Source organism: Phyllobates terribilis, unplaced genomic scaffold, assembly GCF_046119375.1.
Source record: "Phyllobates terribilis strain yellow unplaced genomic scaffold, ASM4611937v1 Scaffold_2__4_contigs__length_985480577, whole genome shotgun sequence".
Taxonomy (NCBI): Eukaryota; Metazoa; Chordata; class Amphibia; order Anura; family Dendrobatidae; genus Phyllobates; species Phyllobates terribilis.
Window position 1 is genome coordinate 411,233,681 of NW_027362762.1, and position 23,495 is coordinate 411,257,175.

At 41.0% G+C, this 23,495-nt stretch overlaps 1 protein-coding gene across 2 annotated transcripts in view; it reads left to right on the forward strand.

The window, feature by feature from the left end:
• LIG3 (DNA ligase 3) overlaps nucleotides 1-22,340 on the forward strand; it is a 31,972-nt gene extending 9,632 nt beyond the window's left edge. For both annotated transcript variants that reach the window (XM_073664973.1, XM_073664972.1), the window contains exons 9-21: nucleotides 1,894-2,049; nucleotides 2,175-2,306; nucleotides 8,607-8,686; nucleotides 8,769-8,856; nucleotides 9,284-9,361; nucleotides 9,548-9,671; nucleotides 9,761-9,903; nucleotides 10,288-10,362; nucleotides 13,976-14,122; nucleotides 15,289-15,481; nucleotides 15,574-15,665; nucleotides 20,679-20,744; nucleotides 21,438-22,340. In XM_073664973.1, the coding sequence (XP_073521074.1) occupies nucleotides 1,894-2,049; nucleotides 2,175-2,306; nucleotides 8,607-8,686; nucleotides 8,769-8,856; nucleotides 9,284-9,361; nucleotides 9,548-9,671; nucleotides 9,761-9,903; nucleotides 10,288-10,362; nucleotides 13,976-14,122; nucleotides 15,289-15,481; nucleotides 15,574-15,665; nucleotides 20,679-20,744; nucleotides 21,438-21,674 (1,611 nt within the window). In that variant the 3' untranslated portion in view covers nucleotides 21,675-22,340. The remainder of the gene's footprint in view (nucleotides 1-1,893; nucleotides 2,050-2,174; nucleotides 2,307-8,606; nucleotides 8,687-8,768; nucleotides 8,857-9,283; nucleotides 9,362-9,547; nucleotides 9,672-9,760; nucleotides 9,904-10,287; nucleotides 10,363-13,975; nucleotides 14,123-15,288; nucleotides 15,482-15,573; nucleotides 15,666-20,678; nucleotides 20,745-21,437) is intronic.
• Nucleotides 22,341-23,495: the final 1,155 nt, after the last annotated feature.

The following is a 23,495-nucleotide window of genomic DNA, read 5'->3' on the forward strand; positions in this document are numbered from 1 at the left end:
ATTTGAGCCGACAATTTGTTAGCGGACACCATGTTGCTTTTGGAGAGCCGCTGTGTGCCCAAACATTGGAGCTCCCCAACAAGTGACCCCATTTTGGAAACTAGACCCCCCAAGGCACCTATCTAGATGCATAGTGAGCACTTGGAACCCCCAGGTGCTTCACAAATTGATTCATAAAAATGAAAAAGTGGAAAAAAAAACACTTTTTTATTTTTACGGATTAATTTGTGAATGACCTGGGGGTTCCAAGTGCTCACTGTGCATCTAGATAGGTGCCTTGGGGGGTCTAGTTTCCAAAATGGGGTCACTTGTGGGGGAGCTCCAATGTTTGGCCACACAGCGGCTCTCCAAACGCGACATGGTGTCCGCTAACAAATTGAATGGAAAATCGGCTCAAATTGTTAGCGGACACCATGTTGCGTTTGGAGAGCCCCTAATGTGCCTAAACAGTGGAGCTCCCCCACAAGTGACCCCACTTTGGAAACTAGACCCCCCAAGGCACCTATCTAGATGCATAGTGAGCACTTGGAACCCCCAGGTGCTTCACAAAATGATCTGTGAAAACAAAAAAGTACTTTTTTTTTCACAAAAATTTTCTTTTAGCCTAAATTTTTTAATTTTCACATGGGTAACAGGATAAAATGCATCCTAAAATGTATTGGTCAATTTCTCCTGAGTACACTGATACCTCATATGTGGTCGTAAACCACTGTTTGGGCACATGACAGGGCTCAGAAGAGAAGGAGCGCAATTTGACTTTTGGAGCTAATTTTCCATTCAAAAAGTAAAATGGCGCTCCTTCCCTTCTGAGCCCTGCCGTGTGCCCAAACAGTGGTTTATGACCACATATGAGGTATCAGTGTACTAAGGAGAAATTGACCAACAAATTTTAGGATGCATTTTATCCTGTTACCCATGTGAAAATTAAAAAATTTAGGCTAAAAGAAAATTTTTGTTAGAAAAATAAAAATGTTCATTTTTTTCTTCCATGTGGCTTTAGTTCCTGTGATGCACCTGAAGGGTTAATAATCTTCTTGAATGTAGTTTTGAGTAGCTTGAGGGGTGCAGTTTTTGGAATGGTGTCACTTTTGGGTGTTTTCTGTCATGTACACCCCTCAAAGGGACTTCAAATGTGATGTGGTCACTAAAAAAAATGGCTTTGCAAATTTTGCTGGAAAAAAGAAAATCTGCTGATGAACTTTGAACCCTTCTAACTTCCTACCAAAAATTTTTTTTTTTTCAAAAATTGTGCTGATGTAAAGTAGACATGTGGGAAATGTTATTTATTAACTATTTTGTGTCACATCACTCTCTAGTTTAGCAGAATAAAAATTCAAAATTTGAAAATTGCAAAATTTTCAAATTTTTTCCCATATTTTTGATTTTTTCACAAATAAACGCAAATATTATCGACCTAAATTTAATACTAACATGAAGCCCAATATGTCACGAAAAAACAATCTCAGAATCGCTAGGATCCGTTGAAGTGTTCCAGAGTTTTTACTTCGTAAAGGGACACTGGTCAGAATTGACAAAAATGCCAAGGTCTTTAGGGTCAAAATAGGCTGGGTCCTGAAGGGGTTAAGTGGGTATGTAGAAGGAGATCACTAACCATGAAATGACATGCATTTCTAAAAAGGCTGGTATTGGTCACCCTGCTACACATACAGTGATCAATATAGGGGGACTACAAACCCCAGTTAGACTTAAAAACCGTCCTATGTGTGCGCCATCAGAAAAATGCTAAAAGTGAATTGGGTCTGTCTTACTGCTCCTGTCGTGCCATAGTCGGGTAGGGGTTTGGTGTGTGCCAAGAGGATCCATGCTGATTTGTGTCAGTGGGACGCAGTAACACATTTGTCACTCACATGATCTCCTCCTTAAAATTTGTAGGCCGAAGCTTGCAAATCTATAGCGTACGCCATGAAGAAATGTCCAAATGGAATGTATGCAGAAATCAAGTATGACGGGGAGCGAGTCCAAGTGCACAAAAATGGGGATCACTTTAGTTACTTCAGTCGTAGTCTCAAGCCTGTTCTTCCGCATAAGGTGATTCAGCTGGGTACTATGTAAGGTTTCTTTTTGTTTGTTTGTTGTTTTTTTTTTTTTTTTGAGGGAAGGGGGCCATGTTCATTAATATTCCTTAGTGAACCTTCATTACATTTTGGTCATAGGTTGCTCATTTCAAAGATTATATTCCCAAAGCGTTTCCAGGTGGGAATAGCATGATCTTGGACGCTGAAGTGCTGCTAATTGACACCAATACCGGCAAGCCGCTTCCATTTGGAACATTGGGCGTTCATAAGGTATGTTGTTTAATATTGCGTTTTATTCTCCACGACATTTTCCCTCACCTGTAAAAGTACATCATGGTTCAGATTGGATCACCGCTTTATTTACCAGTTCGTCCATCATGACAGCACGACAGGAGGTAGTTCCTCTGACCTTCTAGGGACAGGAAACACATGGGAGGTTAAGAGCCCTCCCCCACCTCACCCTCAGTGTTTTTCCTGGACCTAGCAGGACAGGACGCTGTCAGAGAGGACGAAGGAAAAGTTACCTGAGAGTCAGGGGGGATTGACCTCTTCCCTTCCCCCCCGGTTAAGAGGCTCTGCGCTGATACTCCACTGAAGGGTCCCTCAGCCGTGTCGGTGGAGAGGACTCCCGACAGCACAGCACCCCTCGTACAGAGGGCTCTAGGCTGCATCCTGCTGCCCGCCAGTGGTCTTCACGCTGAAACCTCCTGGCCTTCATCGTATGGGCTGGAGACTGCCTTGCACAGACGCCCTGGAGCGACACCGCTACTTCCGGGGCGCACCATGATGACGCGATGGAGCGCGCACAATCCGGAAGTGTGGCGTACATTCCATGGTGGAGCGCACGCAGGTCCAGAAGTGTGCCCCTTGGGTGTGCGTTCCACGGTGGAGTGCATGCCGGATTTTGTGGGGCATACAGGGCAGCAGAGGAATACACCGCTACAAGAAAACCGCAGTGGCTGTACTCGAGGGCGGGCCTTACATCACCTGGATCAGGTAAGACCCTTTAAAAGAGTACCCTTGTACACAAACTGCCTGACACAATGGAGTCTAACCCTGTAAGGTCAGAAGCCCCATCTGAGTCCCTGGGTAGTGTAAGTATTCGCTACCTCAATAATCCCTCAGATCCACTAAAAATTTGGTAGAATTGGGTATTAAATAAATATTCCCATGTCTACCTTAAAATAGGATAGAGGAACCCAGAGATCCGGATCCTCCTCTAAAAAATCACGAAGATGCAGATCTTGTAATTCTAAACTACAGGATTCCTATAAAAAACAATTTTGTAAGGAATGCATCGCTAAAGTTCTTAAGGAGGAGAAGGCATCATTTCTACAGACATGCGATCCATGATCCGAGAGGAAGTTAGAAATACGGTTTCCAATCTCATACCCACCAAGACATCCCAGATACCCCAGACTGTACAGTCCTCCTCCCACCATAAGAGACCTAGGTGGGAAATGGAGGAATCATCTGAGGAAGGGGAATATTTGAATTCCTCCTTGGAACAGAGCCAAGAAGGAGAGGAAGAAACTCTCTCCCAAATACCTTCGTAAGAAAGGAAAAAAAGCTATGATTCTCGAGGAATGTGAAGACTCAGAGAAACTCACCATTCCAAGAGAATTTAGGGCACGGCTTCCATTCAACCCTGAGGATATCAAGCTATCAAGTTTCCAAAGTGGATATTCCTATTGCAAAAGTGGCAAGAAAGACTTCTATTCCTTTTGAGGACACTTCCTGTCTAAAGGACACAATGGACAGGAAAGCAGAAACTATGCTGAAAAGATGCTGGGAAACATAGGCTCCGGTTATAAAAACCAATATAGCGGCTACCTCCGTAGCTAGGTCTATATGTTTATGGATAGACGAGCTGTCAGATCACATAGTGTCTAATACCCCTAGAGAAATAATATCAGAATCCCTGCCATTATTAAAAATAGCCACAGTTTTTGGCTGACGCATCAGCTAAATCAGTTAGATTCGCATCCAGAAGTAGTGTGCTATCTAATTCGGCAAGGCGCGCGATTTGGCTCAAAACTTGGACTGGGGATAGCCACTCAAAAAATAAGCTTTGTTCTATCCCCTTTTCTGGTTCCCAGGTTTTTGGTCAAGTCCTTGATGAGATTCTGGAAAGGGCGTCGGATAAAAAGAAAGGGTTTCCCGAAGTAAAAACAAAGAGATATCAGCCCTTTCGTAAATCCCGACCCCGGTCCCCTAAATGAGACTATAGGGGTAAAGGTAAAATGGGGAGATGGTCCTACAGATAAGGGAAGAGATAGAGCAGTCCAGGTTTTCTCTGGCCCTTCGAGTAGACCCTGACTCTATGAGGGTTGGGGGAGGCTTCGTTTTTTTTGGGAAAAATGGCAGGCCATAAAAAACAATGGCTCCTGCGGACAATAAAAGAGGGGTACAAAATAGAATTCTCCCATCCTCCCCCGCAACGTTTTCAAATTACCCGCTCTCTCTCCCACGGCATCTCAGGCTCTTTGGCTCGATATAATAACCCTGGAGTCTGTAGGGACGGTGGAACAAGTACCTCCCTTGGAAGTAGGACTAGGCCACTATTCCTCCTCTTCTCGATCTTGAAACCGTCGGGCAAAAGACGTACGGTAATAAATCTAAAGCCCCTAAATCATTCAGTGCAGTACAGAAGGTTCTAGATGGAGACACAGGTCCAGCATCCCTTTAATACAAAAGGATTCGGTAATGTGCACCCTAGATCTTAGGGATGCATATTATCATGTTTCTATCCATCCGACCCATCATCAATATTTGAGGTTTGCCCTAGAGCGAAGGGACAGAGTATATCACTTCCAGTTTACTTGTCTTCCTTTCGGTCTGTCATCTGCTCCCAGAATTTTTACAAAGCTAATAACGGAGGTTGCAGCATTCCTAAGAAAACAGGGCATAATTATAATACCATACCTGGACGATATACTGTTAATGGCCAAATCAGAGCCCGTTTTTCTCCAACAACAAATACGGACAATCGAAACCCTACAATCTCTAGGATGGGGAGTCAACTGGGAAAAATCAAGTCTCCAACCAAGCACCGAAAAGGTGCTCTTAGGAGTGCTTCTAAACTCTCATCTCCAGAATTCTTCCCTGCCTCTAACTAAACAGGAAATCGGTTTGAAAATCCAAAATTTCCAGAAAGACTTTCACGACGGTCAGGTTCCCCATGCGAATTCTAGGTCTAATGACATCATGTATTCCCAGTGTAAGATGGTCCCAGGCCCACACGAGACCCCTGCAACGAGCAGTCCTATCTACCTGGAACAAACAATCTTCAGGTCTAAACAAAAAGATGAAATTGACACCAGAAATAAAACTTTCTCTTTCTTGGTGGGCAAGACCCTCAAATCTAAGAAAGGCGGTAGAATGGATCCTCCTTCCTATGCTGCGGATCTCTACAGATGCCAGTCAAAGAGGCTAAGGGGCGAATATAGAGGGCAGATGCTTTCAGGGCTCATGGCCTTCTGAACTACAAAAAAGGTCTTCAAACTTCAAGGAACTAAGGGCGGTCTGGGAAGTTCTTCAACAAGGCCAAGATCTATTCAGAGGATATCACATAAAAAATATTTCGGACAACAGGACGACGATCGCCTTCCTTCGTCGGCAGGGGGCCCCAAAGGAGTACAGTTGCAGGTTCTAGCAACACAAATCTTCCAGTGAGCCGAAGTGAATGTTCTTTCGGTGTCAGCAGTTCACCTCAAAGGATCCGACAACACAATAGCGGACTATCTCAGCAGAGAGAAAGTCTGGTCCTCCGAGTGGGAGCTGAACCCAGATGTCTTCAAGCAAATAATCCAGATATGGGGCTTGCCCTCCATAGATTTGTTTGCAACCAAAAAGAACAGGAAGCTCCAGCGATTCTTCTCCATCAGCCCGCACGACAACCCGGAAGGGGTAGACGCGCTCTCTCAGCCCTGGGGAAGAGATCTTGTATATGCCTTCCCTCCAATCCCTCTAATCTCGAGGGTATTGAGAAAGATAAAACAGGAGCAGACAACTTTAATTGTAGTAGCGCCTTGTTTGTCCAAGATCTGGTTTCCGTTGTTACAACAAATGCCGATGGATCACCCATTTACCCTGTGTGCCCACGATGCATTTTTTTTAGCGTTTCCGCAGCGGCAAAAACGCTGCAGAAACGCTTAAACGCATGGTAGAAGGCCTGCCATGTTCCTCAATGATAATCCGCATGTGCTGTGCACATGTTGCGGAAATTTCTGCTGCGGGTTATCATTGCGGAAAAAAATGCAGCACTACCAATTACTTTGCGGAAGTGCTGCGTTTTCGCCGCCATTGACTTGCATGGATTACGCATCACTGCATCTGTAGATGCAGAATCCAAGCGTTACAATGTGCGGATGGTACCCGGGTCCGGAGGAAAGGAGACTCTCCTCCAGACCCGGGTACCATAGAACCTGTAAAAAAAAAAAAAGAATAAAATAAAAAATAAATATTATATTTACCTTCTGATGGCCCCCGCTGCGCTTTTCTTCCATTGTCGGCAGCTTGCGGTGGACTGAAGGACCTGTGCTGACGTCATAGTCATGTGATGGCAGGTCCTTCAGTGTAGTGTACCGCGAGCTGCCGGCAAGCCAGGACGGAGCGAAGCTAGACTCCGGGGTCCATCGGAAGGGAAGTATAGATTTTTTTTTTTTTTTTTTTTTTCTTTTTTTTTACCATTCTTTAAGGTCACACTATATAAATCCATGCCGTTTGAATGGATTTATATAGTGTGACCAAGTTGTCAAACACTTTCCAAGTGATGCTAAAATAGCTTGGAAAGCGCTTGTCAACCCGCATGCGGAAATGCATGTGAAGAACACATCCGCTTGTCCCAGGGAGATGTAGAAATGCTCAGGAAAAAATCCTGAGCATTTCTGCATCGTGGGCACATAGCCTTATTCTTCCATGCCAGGTAGACCTTCTATCTCCGGGTCCCTTGTATTATCAAGATGTCCATCATCTCCAGTTAACAGCGTGGATCCTGAAAGGCGCATCCTAGCTTCCAAGGGCTTGTCAGATTGTGTAATCTCGACTTTACAAGCCAGCAGAAAACCGGTAGCATCAACCATATACTCCAGGGTGTGGAAGCAATTTTGCCTATTTTCAGGAGAATCAGGCACGGACTCAGTTAAGCCCAATATCCCTAAAATACTAGACTTTCTCCAACAGGGATTCGATAAAGGCCTTAGGCCAAATACATTAAAAGTGCATATTTCTGCCCTGAGTTCTTTCCTAGACTATCCCTTTGCAGATCACCCATGGGTGTCAAGGTTTACTAAAGCAATCTCTCGCCTAAAACCTATGCTTAGAAATCTTGTACCATCATGGGACCTAAACCTAGTATTGGAGCCTTATGTAAGTCTCCATTTGAGCCTTTGGAGCTGTCAGGGATAGATCTACTTTCCATGAAAAGTTTTTCTGGTAGCAGTCACCACGGCAAAACGGGTAGGGGAGATCCAAGCACTGTCGGTTCTGGATCCTTACCTGAAAGTACTAGAAGACAGGTTGGTTTTCAGATTGGATCCCTCTTTCCTTCCCAAAGTGGTATCCAAGGCAAACTTGAACCAGGAAATAATCCTACCATCCTTTTGCCAATCTCCAAAAAAACGACAAAGAAAAATCGTTTCATACTCTAGACGTCAGAAGATCAGTCATTTACTATATGGAAGCGACATCTCCCTGGAGACGGGACTCAAATCTGTTTCTCCAATATTCAGGAGCAAACAAAGGCAGGAAAGCCTCTAAACCAAGATGGATAATCAAGACTATCGCTCTTGCGTATGAGTCAGAGGGAAAGGACCTGCCAATTTCCGTCAGAGCTCACTCCACTAGAGCAGTTTCCACTTCCTGGGCAGAGAAGGCAGGATCTTCAGTAGAGAAAATCTGCAAGGCAGCAACTTGGTCTAATATATGTACCTTTAGGAAACACTATAAATTAGATGTTCTGTCCAGCCAAAAGCTAGCTTATGGTCGTAAGGTTCTGCAAGCAGTAGTCCCACCCTAATGACCGTTTGATTTGGTATTTCTCCTGTTGTGCTGTCATGATGGACGAACTGGTAAAATAGGAATTATTCCTACCGTTAACTACGTTTCCAGAAATCCTTCATGACAGCACCGTTATATTCCCTCCCCTACTCTTTGCTAATGTGAATGTAACATTGGTGAATTTAATGAAATAGTTGCATCCATCCTGGTGTGGTGATCGGTACAAACACTGAGGGTAAGGTGGGGGGGGGGGACTCTTAACCTCCCATGTGTTTCCTGTCCCTAGAAGGTCAGAGGAACTACCTCCTGTCGTGCTGTCATGATGGACTCCTGGAAACGTAATTAACGGTAGGAATAATTCCTATTTTTAAAAGGCCAAAGGTAAGGAGGTTTTCTGTATTTTGATTGTGTTTTTATTGGACAGTGGTCAAGGTGATCTAGATAAATGAATGAACCTTGGTATCCGATACTCTGGGGTAATAGATGGGCATTTTCCAGTATAAGCTGCTTTTTTATGGCTTGTGCCGAGTGTTTTTATTCATCTGTAACACCTCAATTTTCTGTTTTTAGAAAGCTGCCTTTAAGGACGCCAATGTTTGCCTCTTTGTCTTTGACTGCATATATTTTAATGGCGTTAGCTTAATGGACAGGTAAGTATGAAATAACCAGAATTATGTAATCTGTCATTTATTTTTAATGTATCTCTGTAATGATCCTTTGTTCTTATTACAGACCACTTAATGAGCGACGAAAGTTTATGCGAGACAACATGATAGAGATCCCTAACCATATCCTGTTCTCAGAGATGAAGCACGTTACAGTGAGTGCATTGACGGGGTATTCTGCATGTCCTAAGGTGGCCATATACTCAAGTTGTTAGAACCAGACAAGTTCAAGCGAAATGATTGTTCTTTTAGTGAAATGTAACAACATACAATTTTGTTTAATTGAACAATGGCTGAATATACGTCGGTTATGTTTTAATGTCTTGGTCCAATGGTTGCCAAATCGCCAGCAATTGTTCTGTAATAGAATGTTCTCCAAACTTTCCATTTTAAATGATCGCAATGGTCAATATGGACTAAAAATGTGAACTACTGTGCTGGCAGAATGATTGTTCAAGGGTTGTTCTATGAAAATGATCAAAGTCCTGACACCCTACTTCTGCCTATTGTGTATGGCCACCTCTACTTTACTTTTCAGTATGTCCACCTTTTACACTTTTAACTATATGTTCTTATTTCTAGAAAGCGGCAGATCTTGCAGATATGATCACAAGAGTCATCCGGGAAGGTTTAGAAGGCCTTGTCCTTAAAGACTTGAAGGTGTCTATTGTTTTGCCTAATAGTCATTACATGATGAGTTCTTACCATGTTACGAGTGTGTTCTTCTCTCAATGTACTGCTTTTTGTATATTAATATCTGAATGCATGATCACTTAGAAAATGCCGCTCGAGAGCAGATATGCCGTCTTGAACTGAATCCTGATATTTTGTCATTCTGTGTTGTAGTCCATCTATGAGCCTGGAAAGCGCCATTGGCTGAAAGTGAAGAAGGATTATCTGAATGAAGGCGCTATGGCAGATACTGCTGATCTCGCAGTATTGGGCGCATTCTACGGAAAGGGAGCAAATGGTCCGTGTACCCATCAACCATTTTTTCATCTTCAAACTGCAAAAATTTAAGTGTCCTATTTCTCACACATGCTTTTTATTTCACTGTAGGTGGCCTAATGTCCATATTTCTCATGGGATGCTATGACCCTGAAACTCGTAAGTGGTGCACAGTAACAAAGTGTTCGAGCGGCTATGATGATGCCACCCTTGCACGTTTACAGAAGGAACTGGACATGGTGAAGATTAGCAAGGTTAGATATTCCTGATGTTGGAGCAAAGTGAATGAAGTCAAACCGGATTTGGCACCAGGACAAAGTGCTTATTCTCTTATCTTATTCCTGCTGCTTCACTTAGTACTCCATTTTTGTTTTTTTTTCTTATCCGCCATAAGGGTTCCATAGATATGGGCTTTTTTTATTTAGTGCTAATTTTCATGATTTTTACCAAGGGGGCGGTTCTGACTGGGTAATGTTTGCATTTTTAATGGTCTAAATAAAATAAAATTTAAAGTAAATAATTTGATCCACGTACGATCAGTAATATCTATTTTGACTAATGGGTTTAGTATTATATGTTTATTTTTATTTTTTTTGGAGCAGTGTGCTCGGATCTTACACTTTTTACTTCATTTGTAGGACCCAGCTAAAATCCCGACTTGGCTGAAGATCAACAAGAACTATTACCCAGACTTCATTATTCGAGAGCCGGAGGTAATGTCCATTGAGTCTACACTATTGTTATAGTCGATAAGCTTAGCAAGAATGTCTTTGACAAATATTGGTAGAAATACAATTGATCATCTCACTGATTTAGGCTTCAAATATGTAACGCCATAGTCTCCAACTGGTCACATATAGTTCAAGACATGTACACTGTGTCCAGCCATGGTGAGCCACCCAGCTATCCGTATGCCTGCGCTACAATATGGCAATTTGGGTGATCTGTTCTATTTCAAACTTATTACCGGAGGCGCTCCCGTGGATAATGATAGAGACTCCACTGTAAGTTTAGTGGAAATGTTCCAATAGGCTCGCAGGTGACTGCTCAAAAGCGCATAGGTTCAAGATATAAACATTTATTTGGAATTAAAAACCACTCAAGGGATGAGTGATTGACATATAATGGCACAACGCGTTTCTGCTCTCAAGGAGCCTTCATCAGGTAATGTTGAGCTATACAATATACAAGCTTTAAATACCCTATTTGTATAGTAAAGGGTGGAGCGCTCTCCCCCTGCATTGAGCTGAACTTCATTATATCAAACAGCCTACACCTTCCCACCCGCACACAGGCTGCAAGAACACTCCATCACAACCACATTAAAAAAAAAAAAAAGACTGCCAGTATCCAAAAAATGACCCACATACACATGAAATACACAATTAGTTGAAAGGATTCTATACAAAAATAAAACCAAGAGAATAACCAAGGAAAAAATGAGATTCTCACAACCCAATATGATGTATTGGATTGATAAAATAGATCTCTAAAGGAACCATTTTTGATTTTTAGTTTTACATTTGCATTCCCCATTTACTTCATATTCATTCATAAATAGATTCATGTTTTGTATAGCTGGCCTTTAGATATATAGAAAAATATATGTATGTATTATAAATAAAGGGCCGATAATTAAACAAAAAAAAAAATTTAAAAAAATGCAAAAAAAAATTTTTCTTTCTTTTGCAGTAGAATAAATATATTAAAATGGCACGGCCTTTCCTCCAATGTGAATTCAAACCATGGGCTATATTTGTATATATTTTATATATTCCATCTGTGAATAGCAATACATCTAAAGAAAAAAAATGTTTATTTGGATCTTGAACTATATACTGTAGGTCAAATAATCCAAAGTAGAACATATTTCAAATCGGTAGACACAAATGGATTCCTTGATTACTCAAGCGCACATTACCCCAAGTGGAAGAAAAATATCCCTTCTAGTCAATTCCGACGCATTAGGCATAATTGTACCTCAACAGCAGATTACCAGGAACAATCAAACACCTTGATCACAAGATTCAAAGAGAAGGGTTACCCTAGAGCATGAATCGCATCCTCCTAGCAAAATAATCTAGCGCTCACTCAAAACGATTGTTTGATTCAGAAACCACCAAGCAATCCAGAGAAGAGCAAATCCGACTGGAAACATAGTTTCATTACAGTATATAATAAAGGAAACCACATAATTCGTAAAATATTAAATAAATATTGGTATCTTGTTAGGAAGGACCCCATTTAAAAAGATCTAGTCCGCCCGAGACCCAATATAGTGTTTAGAAGGGGCAAAACGAATAAAAAGTAGTTATAGCACCCAGTCTGTTGAAGAATGAAAATATTTATACTGTACCGAGGCCTGATAAAGGAAAAGTGGGAATCTTTAAATGCGGGAACAAAAAAAATGTTAATGTTGTAGAATTATCAACTTTGACAAGAGAGCAACAAACGATAAAATAGCTCCGGTTACTGCGAAGCCTACGTATGAGTTCACATGTGGTTCTGAATTTATTATATATGCAGTCACGTGTAACTGTGGGCTCAATTATGTGGGACGCACAGTTCAGACCTTGTGAAACCGTATGAACGGCCACAGGCATAATGCCAAAACAGGCTTTCTCAAGCAAAGTCTATCCAAGCACATCACATTAGTGCATAATAAAAATTATGATTCTGTCGTAGTCACACCGCTTGGAACAGATCCCTGCAGGTATCAGAAATAGAAGAGCCACCCTTACCTCCAAAGAATCCTTCTGGATTTATAAACTAGGGAGCCTCCATCTGGCTCCTCCTCTACAGTATACACCATTTCTATACATTTTTTTATATATATATATATATATATATATATATATATATATATATATATATATATATATATATATATATATATATATAAATATAAATATATATATATATATATATATATATATATATATATATATATAAATATAAATATATATATATATATATATATATATATATATATATATATATATATATAAATATATATATTTATATATATATATATATATATATATATATATATATATATATATATATTAATATATATATATATATATATATATATATATATATATATATATATTAATTTTTTTTCTCTAATATATACATATTTACTTTCTATTTATTTTTTTTTATTTTTTCAATCTCAAGATGATGAACTATACAAATATAGTTATCAGACGGATATTTACTATCCATTATCAAAGCAAAACAGTTTCACATTTGCAATGTTCTTTATTCACAGATGGAATATATACAAATATAGCCCATTGTTTGAATTCCCATTGGAGGAAAGACTTTCGGACTTGAGGGGAGTCGTGCCATTTTAATATATTTATTCTATTGCAAAAGAAAAAAGGGAAAAAAATGTATTTATTGCGGGTGGAAAGGTGTAGGCTGTTTTATATAATGAAGTTCAGCTCAATGCAGGGGGAGAGCGCCCCACCCCTTACTATACAAATAGGGTATTTAAAGCTTGTATATTGTATAGCTCAACATTACCTGATGAAGGCTCCTTGAGAGCAGAAACGCGTTGCCATTATATGCTATTATACGTCAATCACTCATCCCTTGAGTGGTTTTTAATTCCAAATAAATGTTTATATCTTGAACCTATGCGCTTTTGAGCAGTCACCTGCGAGCCTATTGGAACATTTCCACTAAACTAACAGTGGAGTCTCTACCGGAGGCGCTCCCGTGGATAATGATAATCTCTTGTCAGAAACCCACGTGGAGGCAACCTGTCGGGCCAGGACAAGGTGTGCAACCACGGCTTTCGGATGAGCGGCAGACCGTTGGTGGAGACCCTGTAAAACATTTTATTAAATCTCTACTAGAGTTGTGCCTGGATCTGCACAACCCACAAACGTGAGCCTCTCCCGTTACCTTTTCAAAATTCCATATGTGATGTTATTTACTGCGCTTAGATTGTGCTCCTTTCTTTTTCTACTTTTTATCTTTCTCACTGCCCAGATTTTCTCTATATTTCAAACTTAAATATTATTCTGCAAAATGAAATGTCATGATTGTGTTTCTCGGCCATAACTCACTAAGGTGGCTAATAATTTATACAAAGTAGGGGAATTCTGATGTAAAGTGCATTGAGCAAGGGGATGGCAGTAAACATAATGTAAATCTGTGATGTGATGATTACTATAGTTGTGTTATTGTTACATGCCAAGGATGGACTAATATCAGCTGAATGAATTAAAAAAATAAAATAATTTCATGCTTACTGAAAGTCATGAGTAAAGGTAGCTTATAAAGCTGAACTTTTTCCTTATACCCATTTAATAGAAAGCCCCTATCTGGGAAATCACTGGAGCGGAGTTTTCCAAGGCGGAGGCTCATACAGCTGGTGGCATATCCATTCGTTTCCCGCGCTGCACCCGCTTCCGAGACGACAAGGACTGGAAGTCTTCCACTACACTGCAGCAGCTAAAGGTTGGTGCAGAGCAAATACTTGGCAGGCTGGATTTAGATTTGTAGGTTTGGTCAGGATTACATGGCATTTTTCTTCTGTTATTGTTTACTATTGTGCTTGAGTCATAAATTTTATTTCTTTTTTTTCTACATATGGGACGAGTTGTAGTTTTGAATATCATCATTCACTTTACCATTGAATGCGCTGAAAATAAACTCTTGGTTGAAATGGTGTTGCAGAAAAAAAAAGTTTTTGACAAGATTCTGTCGTAAAAAGTTTTGAAACGTCACAAAGTTTCGGCACAATGCAAGGTTGTGCTAAAATGTAACAACTTGGCATTCTCATGCCTTTTTCACACAGCTCTGACAAAGTGGGTAGAGGTGGGACGTAGCCTGTCAATCCCTCCCCCACCCACCCATTGTCAAATTCATGACGAGCAGTGGTGTTCGCCTCGCCACAGATCTCACCCCAATACACAACTGGACTAAGATTTATGTTGAGGCGTATGCCAGTTTTCAGATGCTCGTGTGCCTTTTAATGAATCGGGAACATCTGACTCCAGTAGTCCCCTTTATCAAGACTGGAGTGAAAGCCGCCGGTCTTGATGAAACGGGTCCAAGTGGTTCATTGCGTTAACTTTGATGCTTGTATGGATAAAACTTGTCCAAAATGCATCTTTAGTACAACAGAGGAGTAAATGTATTCTCTCCAAAAGGAAGCCATCATCATAAAATGACCTGTTGATTAAATCAGGTTTTTGTGTTGCATGTATTTATTTTTTTTCTTACATGGCACAATCTTTATTTTAAAAAAAAAATGAAAAATGTGCAATTTTCACACTGGCCACTGGTGGATTTTTTTTTTTTTTTTTTGACCCTAACTTCCTGTTTCAGGAAATGCATGTACATTAACCACAATACTCGGATTCCAGCTCTATCTTTTTGTATTGAAGTGTCTAATGAGCATGTGCAAATATTATCGTGAAGGGATTGGGAGCAGGGGAGCTGTGACACTGCCTGTTGTGAATGGTGGATTCTGTGACCACCAGGGTATAAAGGTGTTACCTGTTATAGTAATCCTTCCACTGATGATGAGAAAACTCTTGTCAATTCTTAGTTGAGCTTTACTTTTCGAGACAAGCCTTTGAGTTGCTGTGTAATGATAGTTTGGTTCCTCTGCCATCTAGGAGCTTTACCGGGTCTCCAAAGAGAAATCGGATTTTATTGTTACTGCCACATCTTCTCAAGATGATGAAGGCTCATCTGAAAACAGTAGTCGTGAAAACGAAGGAAGTTCAAGACCATCAACACCAAGTGGATCACTGAAAGGTCCTAAGACGTCAACCTCAAAGTCACCCGGGAAAGACAAAAGGAGTAACAGTAAGATTTACTTGCATCACAGGATGTAATTTATTTAGATATAAGCTGTGGTTGTGGTGTAAATGTTCTAACTTTCATTTTCTTGTGTTAAGGTGCTAAGCCACAACAGACCAAGAAAAGTGAAGACCCACCTAAGGCACAGAAGAGGAAAACTGTGTCTCTTGTCCCATCGGAGAGTAAGAAGGTGAGCCGTTATTCCACATTTCTCTAATTGTATAGTGGTAGCAGGATATAGCTACTTCATGAATGGTCATGTCTTTTAGAAAAGGGACTAAGCTTTGTTATGTTGGCCTGTCCAGCACAGAGGTTGGGCTTAAGAACAAATCATGTAGCTATTGATAAAACCTTTCAAGCTGCTGTTGTCTTAACTCCTTCATTCCCGGCCATTTTCTGTTTTTTGGTTCGGGCGTTTTCTCTCCCCTTCTTCCAAGAGCCATCACTTTATTTTTCCATCAATATGACTGTATGAGGACTTGTTGTTTTATGGACATGTTGGACTTTTGAATGGCGCCGTTGATTTTACCATATAGTGTAATTGAAAACGGGACAAAAATTCCAAGTGTGGTGAAATTGCAAAAAAAAGTGCAATTTCACGATTGTTTTTTAAATTATTTACTGTGTTCACTATACAGTAAAACTGACGACCTGGGAATTTATTTTCCTTGTCAGTGCAAGTACGCCGATACCGAACATGTATAGTTCTGTTTTTGTTTTGTTTTGTTTTTTTACCATTTAAATTAAAAACAAATTCGGAAATTTGTATGAAAAATCAACTTTTGCTTTTGCCACCATTTTCCGAGACCCATAACATTTTCACTTTTCGGAATATGGGGCTGAGTGAGGGATTGTTTTTTTTTGTGCCCTGAGCTGATATTTTTTCTGATATATAATTTTTGCGGTAAACACGATGTTTTGATCACCTTGCATTGCAATGTTGCTGCTGCCAAAAAAATATAATCCTGGAGTTTTTGTTTTTTTTGGATTAATTTTATTTTATATTTTGACCTATCTGAATTATGAATTCAGCAATACAAAATATGTGTATTTTGTTTTTTTTCAAAGGGGGTGATTTGAACGCGTGTGTTTTTTTTTTTTAAATTATATATAATATAATATTTTATTTATAATACATACATACATACATACATACATACATACATACATACATACATGCATACCGTATTTTTCGGACCATAAGACACACTTTTTTTCCCCCCAAATTTGGGAGGAAAATGGGGGGTGCGTCTTATGGTCCGAAAGTAACTTACCAGTGGTGGTAGAGCGGGATCGGCAGCAGCTGCAGCAGAAGAGGTATCCTGCCTGGGAGCCGGGGCCTTGCCCGGTACCGGGGCCGGTTTCTTGATGTGAGCGGCGTGAGCTGCTTCCGGTTTGCATGGCCATCTTTCTGAAGCTGATCTATAGGAAAATGGCCACCGGAGCCGGCGCATGCACTCTGCTACGCCAGCGGCCATTTTCCTGTAGATCTCTGCTTCAGAAAGATGGGCTCGAGCATCGGAAACCGCTCTGCTACGCTACTCACAGCAAGACACCGGCCCCGGTACCAGGGCCCCAGCCACCACTCACCCAGGCACCCAAGTCCCCAGCACCCAGGCCACCAGCACCAGATGGCCAGGCGACCAGCGCAAGCCACCAGCACCAGGCCCGGCTTCCTGAAGGACCTTGCCTCCTGTGCCCCAGCTATGTGGCCCATCCAGGTAAGATAGCTATTCAGACTATAAGACGGACCCCCTTCTTATCCAAAATTTTTTTTCCTATTTTCCACCCCAAAATTAGGGGTGCGTCTTATAGTCCGAAAAATACAATACATACATACAGCTACCTACCACACACACAAGTTCAAATCACTATTTTTTTAAAAACTTGAAGCTGTGCTTCAGCTGGGCCGGCTTTCACAGCAGGGTCGGAATGACAGCCATATGGGGGTCCCAACTGTCATTGGCTCCCCGCAATAACATGACAGGGGTGCCGATGGGAGGAATGAATGACGCACTTATGGCTGGCGTGTGTTTAATTCCCGTTGTCAGTGATTGACAGCAGGATTTAACTAGTTAACAGCTGCAGGCGTAGCACCACTCAATCTGTGACTGTAGGCCCGCATCTTAAGATGCACAGGTGCTCAAAAATGCACTATGAATGCACGTTACAAAATGACTTTTGCCTATCTGACTCACAAATGGACCATAACAAGACCTTTAAGAGCTACTGCTTCTTGCCTATACATGGTCATTACACAAGAATTGATTCGATTCTGACAAACCCTACACTAGCTCATTTTTAATACAGTAGACTTGTCTTATGCACATGGTTGGACCACAATTTAGTTTCTTTCTGAATTCAATATAATGGGAGACCATCCAACCCTTTTTTATCTTGCGTCTTAAAGAAGACTTGTCACCAGGTCAAAGGTGGCCAGTTTTTGCTCTTTTATTACCACTGCTCCGCTGAGAATTTTTAAGATCTTTACAAGAAACATTCATTAAAAAAAGGCCCATATCTGTTTGACCGAATTGCAGATTTGAAAAAAATTACTGATTACTCAGAGGAGCATCGGGAATAAAACAAGAGCAAAAACTGGCCACTTCTGACCTGGTGGCAGGTCCTGTTTAATGAATCACTCCCGACCAATTCTACCACTAGGCATCAGATTTATAGAATCTCTGTCCACATACTGTCACCATAATACTTGGACTCGGTGGACTCGAGCTCTGTTAGAAGCAGGCTAATAAACTGGATTGACTCTTGGCCAGCATTCTTTTACGGAGATGGGACATTCCACCTCAATCCTGGATTGACACCTTTACAACGGTAGACCTCCTGAGAGTTCTTTTGGTTAGGGTTCTCCCAATCCCAGTACAATTTACAGGTATACACTGCTTACAAAGAGATCGATTTGGAAGTCCGACATGTCTGTAGAACAGTCATGTTTCTTAATAAGAGGGTGGGTGGTCATTCTGTACCAATTCTCTTGAAATACTATAGAGCAGCTAGAACAAGTCATTTAACTTTAGCTAATGCTGCACATAACGCCCCACTTTGGGGGTCTCTTAAATCAAACTTGGTAGCTCTTTACTCCCTAGCCTCATTGATGTGGGCAAGTTCATTCCTTACTCTTCGTTGATCACACTATTTTACATGTCTCTATACTGCAGTTTGCTTTAAATATAAACTTCAATCTTCCCAGCGATTCCCGTTTTAGTAATCCAGATTTTTTTTTTACTACTCTGACAACCTCTTTTCAATGCCTGTGTTGCTCACCCTCCTCCCCCAGTAAAATTATGACCCTTATACTCGCCTCCAGCGGTGTCTGCACTGGCTGTCCCGATGCTCCCATGACAATGTCATGCGATCACTGCAGCAGATCAGTGCTGGCTTCGCTCTCCACTCCTTCAGACCAATCAAGACATCTGGCGTAACTGAGAGCAGCCAAAGCTCTCACTTACTCCAGATGTCAATTACGTCTGTACGAGAGTAGAGTGACGCCAGCGCTGATTGGCTGCAGGGATCACATAACCCATTATGTCACGTGAGCCTTGGGAAAGCCAGTGTCTACATCACTGGAATGGCATTGGAGGGGAGTGTAAGTGTTATTATTTTACTGGGGGGGAAGCATATGAATTAAGAAGGGGTTGTCAGAGTAGTGCACAATCCCTTTAAAGGGGAGGACTTTGCTTGGTGGCATTCACAGAAACTGCTAAGACTGCATGACTTCCTCATTCATAACCAACCCGTATCCTTATCTCACTCTGGATCTCCATACCAACCCCAAAGTCTGAATTTTGTTAAGAGTTTGCAAGTTTTTTTTATTTTGGCAAAGTCTTGTTGCATTTCCATCATCTTGCATGCAATCTGCCCAGAGGTCTCTCCCTTGTGCTTTAGGAGCTGTTGTATGAGGTCCACCATACATCATATGTGGTGCACCTGCCCAATTTTATCCTCCTTCTTGCTAGGTATTACTGCCCTAATTGAGGTTGTCCCACACTACCATCATATCACCTTATGTCCTTTGGGTGATGAATCTCTAAATATGCTAACTTCTTCTTTTAAATGGCTCAGTAGATCCTACTGGTTGTCAGAATCCTCATTGCATCTCGACAAATAGAATTATGATATGAGAAAATCTGATGGTGATTAGAGATGATGCCGTTGACACCTCTTACTACCATGGTCACCATGGTTTTCCTACTTTCATTTTCCTGACATGCCTTCATTGTAATCCTGTCTGTACAGTCCCTAGATCAACCCATATAATTCTAATGTATGTTACGTTTAAGTCTCACATTTTTTTTTTCTTTTGTGTATTTTTTTTATTAATATTTTGTACTGAATGACTATGTATTATTGGCATTTTTTTCCTTTGCAACAAACTCAAACTTTATTATAATACAAAGGAAAAACTAAAAAAAAATCCCATACTCCTCTTCACTGGTGGTGTTGCTGCAACAGTCATACATGACATTGCTCCTTTGTTGAATGCTGCTCTGTCATCACTGTCCTGCTCTATTCACATAACCAGAACAGCTCCTGGCCATGCACATTAGTAGTGTTGCCGTTGTGTGTGTAAAAATGTGTTTTTTGTTTTTTTATTACTACTTCCATTTCCTTATTTTATTAATATTTCATTATTAGTGATGAGCGAGTATGTTCTGTTAAGCCTTTCGGCGAGCATGCTCGGGTGTTTGCCAAGTATCTTCAGCGTGCTTGGGTGTTATGTTTTAGTCACTCCATGCTCATGATTAGAGACTGTTGGACAGCTTTAATACATGTGAGGATTTCCTCACATGTATTAAAGCTGTCAAACAGTCTCTAATCATGAGCATGGAGTGACAAGCATAACACCCGAGCACGCTGAAGATACTCGGAAAACACCCAAGCATGCTGGTAAATCTCGAGTAATGAGCATGCTCGCTCATCACTATTCATTTTATATTCTGGATATTAGAAAAAAAAACTCAACTGATCTGGGAATCGTATAACTATGATTCCAATACTGGCAAAGGATCCTGAGCACAAGGTCTGCTAGTAACCTCGATCTGTAGCTCGAGCGGTTATAAAAGCCTCTTGATTTAAAACCATGGCCACAGAAATAAATACGCAATGTTCAAATGTTCACCCATTTTTTTTCCATTGCCCTTGCATGGCTATATCTGTTTTTATTTTTACTTATTTTTCTCCGCAGGCTAAAATAGCAAATTCTAACCAAAGCAATGGACACAATGTGGTGCAATCTACAACCACTTCCAAAGTAAGTATCCATCTTCTATGATTATACTAGATGTCCTCGTGAAAAGTGAAGATGTGGGAGACTATAGGAAAGGAAGTAGTGTGTTTAAACCAACAAATGAAGAAAACTAGCAGTGAATTCATCTGAAAGTGAACCACCAATGTATGTCAAATATTTGGCAAAAAGTGGCCATTTAAAACTTTTTTTATTCGGTCCTTAAAAATGTAAAAAGGTCTCAAGAACCTAAACTCCTTAGTTTGACAAACACAGAAATTAATGCATAGGCACCTCAATTGCAAAAAAGTAGAGAATTAGGTGCTCTAGCATAAATCATATACCAACTATCATGGCTTATTGACACCAAATATAAAAAAAAGTCAGAAGTCAAACCTAATGTGTAAATAAACAGATGACCTTGTACATCATATGGAGAGAATAGGAATAACCTCACCGGACTTGTATATAGATGTCCAGGTGTGTTCCTCATGGGCTCCTTTACTAAGGAATTTCTGGAAAGATGGGGAGGATATCCTCATGACAGCCACATTCCAATCACCCAGGATCTGAACTTCCTCCTGCATGTAACTCTTCCCTCAATCTACCACTAGTTGCGTGATTGTCTTAGTATGCATGTACTTGCATTGTCTAATCCAGAGTTTGCTAATCCTATTCCTACTGTACAGAATTCTCATTCATAAAGTGATGTGTTTTCAGACTCTTCTAGATATTTTCACTGGCGTGAAGCTTTATCTCCCATCGTCCCTGGAGGAGTTTGCGAAACTGCGCCGTTACTTCCTCGCCTATGATGGTGATCTAGTCCCAGAATTCGATGTTCCATCTGCTACACATGTGATGGGTGATGTTTCCGAATGTGCTGACGATGCAAAGCGTGTCACCCCGCGCTGGATATGGGAATCCATACGACGTCGTAGACTTGTGGCACCATGCTAATGAATGATCATTAGCCAAGACAACCATTCTGGGCATTTTTACATCCTGATGTTTACAGACCATGTTAAAGTAGAACGCCTGAATAACCAGTCTGAGACTTAGTGTACTGAATGCACCAGCTAACAGAGAGCTGTCTTCTCTAGGAAATAAGGTTTCCTTGCACCTTCACAACTACAATTTTGAAGTGTGACCAGATCTGTAACTTCTCCTTCCAGATCCACAGCGTTATGTACCCAAATTGTCTTGGGTAAGAACATCCCCTCTGGATGCAGCACTATTCTGCAGAGTATAAATGTGTGTGGCATTTTCCCCAGTAATGTTGCTTTATGTTCCGCTCCCTAAAATACTCCATTTATTTTTCGGTGTAAATAGATGAGTGAGAGCACTATTGCTTTTATATAATCATGGGTCTGGAAGTGAATGTTCTAAACACGGGGAAAATGTACTAGTAAAGTTTTAATGTTGCTGCATTTCCAGGCACAATGCTCCTACCACGTGGGGCGCCTAAACAAAATAAGCCAACTGAACACTACTGTTCTGGACACTGGAGTAGACATCCGTTTTATATGTGCCATTTTACTAGCTGTACAGGTGACGCCTACAGCGTGATGTGGTGTGTTAGAGCATATATAAAGCAATGGATGTATTAAAGAATAAGGATTTTCAGATGCGTGTCTTCTTCACTAATGAAAACACCATCACCGTGCTAGACCTCACAGTCTAAAACAGTCCTAGGACTGCCTGTCCATCTGCCACCCACTGTCATCACTATCTGCGTCCTGAGGATGCAGACAGCGGTGAATACATTGGCGGAGGAAGGGGCCGCTGAATCCATCTTCTACCAATCAGTGTGTGAGACAGCAGACACCATGATGTTATTTCATCGCGCTGCTGCTGAGCCTCAGAGCACAGGAGCAAAGCACCGGGGGAACGGGAACGAGGTCAGTGTGGGTTATTTTCTTTTTGTGTATGGGATATTTGTATGCACCTAGGAGGCCATGTGGGGGGCATCATAGTGTATGTAGGGAGGCTGTATATAGGGGGATGTTGGCATACTTATACAATTAATATAATTAATAACTTAATATTGAGCACAATTAATTTCATTCTATTGGTTTGGCACTCTACAACAGTCACGGTGTCTCATGTGGCCCCTCGGGAAAATTAATTACCCACCCCTGGTCTTAAACAATATTCCTCAACCTGTGGTACATGCCATGGAAATGGAAAGAAGAAAAGCAAAAACAATCACTTGATTTGCTCCTAGCAGCAGTCTTAGTAACATATTATGTTAAACACCTGAACAAGGAATGTATAAGCGGGGCCCAATTGCAAAACTAGACAACCAACAGGAGATTAGACCCCTAAAATATAACTTTTATTCGAATATGCTAAAAAGGACTCAGTAGTCACAATAACAACAAACACAAAAACAAGACAAAGTGCCAGGGAACAGGGATAAGTCACACATCAGTCAGGAAGGATTACGGGCTCTATCTGTCCCTAAATTCTCTCCCTTCCTGACAGCGGAGGTTGGCACCCTAATTTTTGCTCCGTGGCGCCCCCGCTCAATGTCGGTGTCCCTAATATCCCTGGTAAATATCTATCTTTATATTTAAAAAACCACAATCGTGAATAAAAGATAGAGAAAAGTTAACTTTTAGGGTGCCAACCTCCGCTGTCAGGAAGGGAGAGAATTTAGGGACAGATAGAGCCCGTAATCCTTCCTGACTGATGTGTGACTTATCCCTGTTCCCTGGCATTTTGTCTTGTTTTTGTGTTTGTTGTTATGGTGACTACTGAGTCCTTTTTAGCATATTC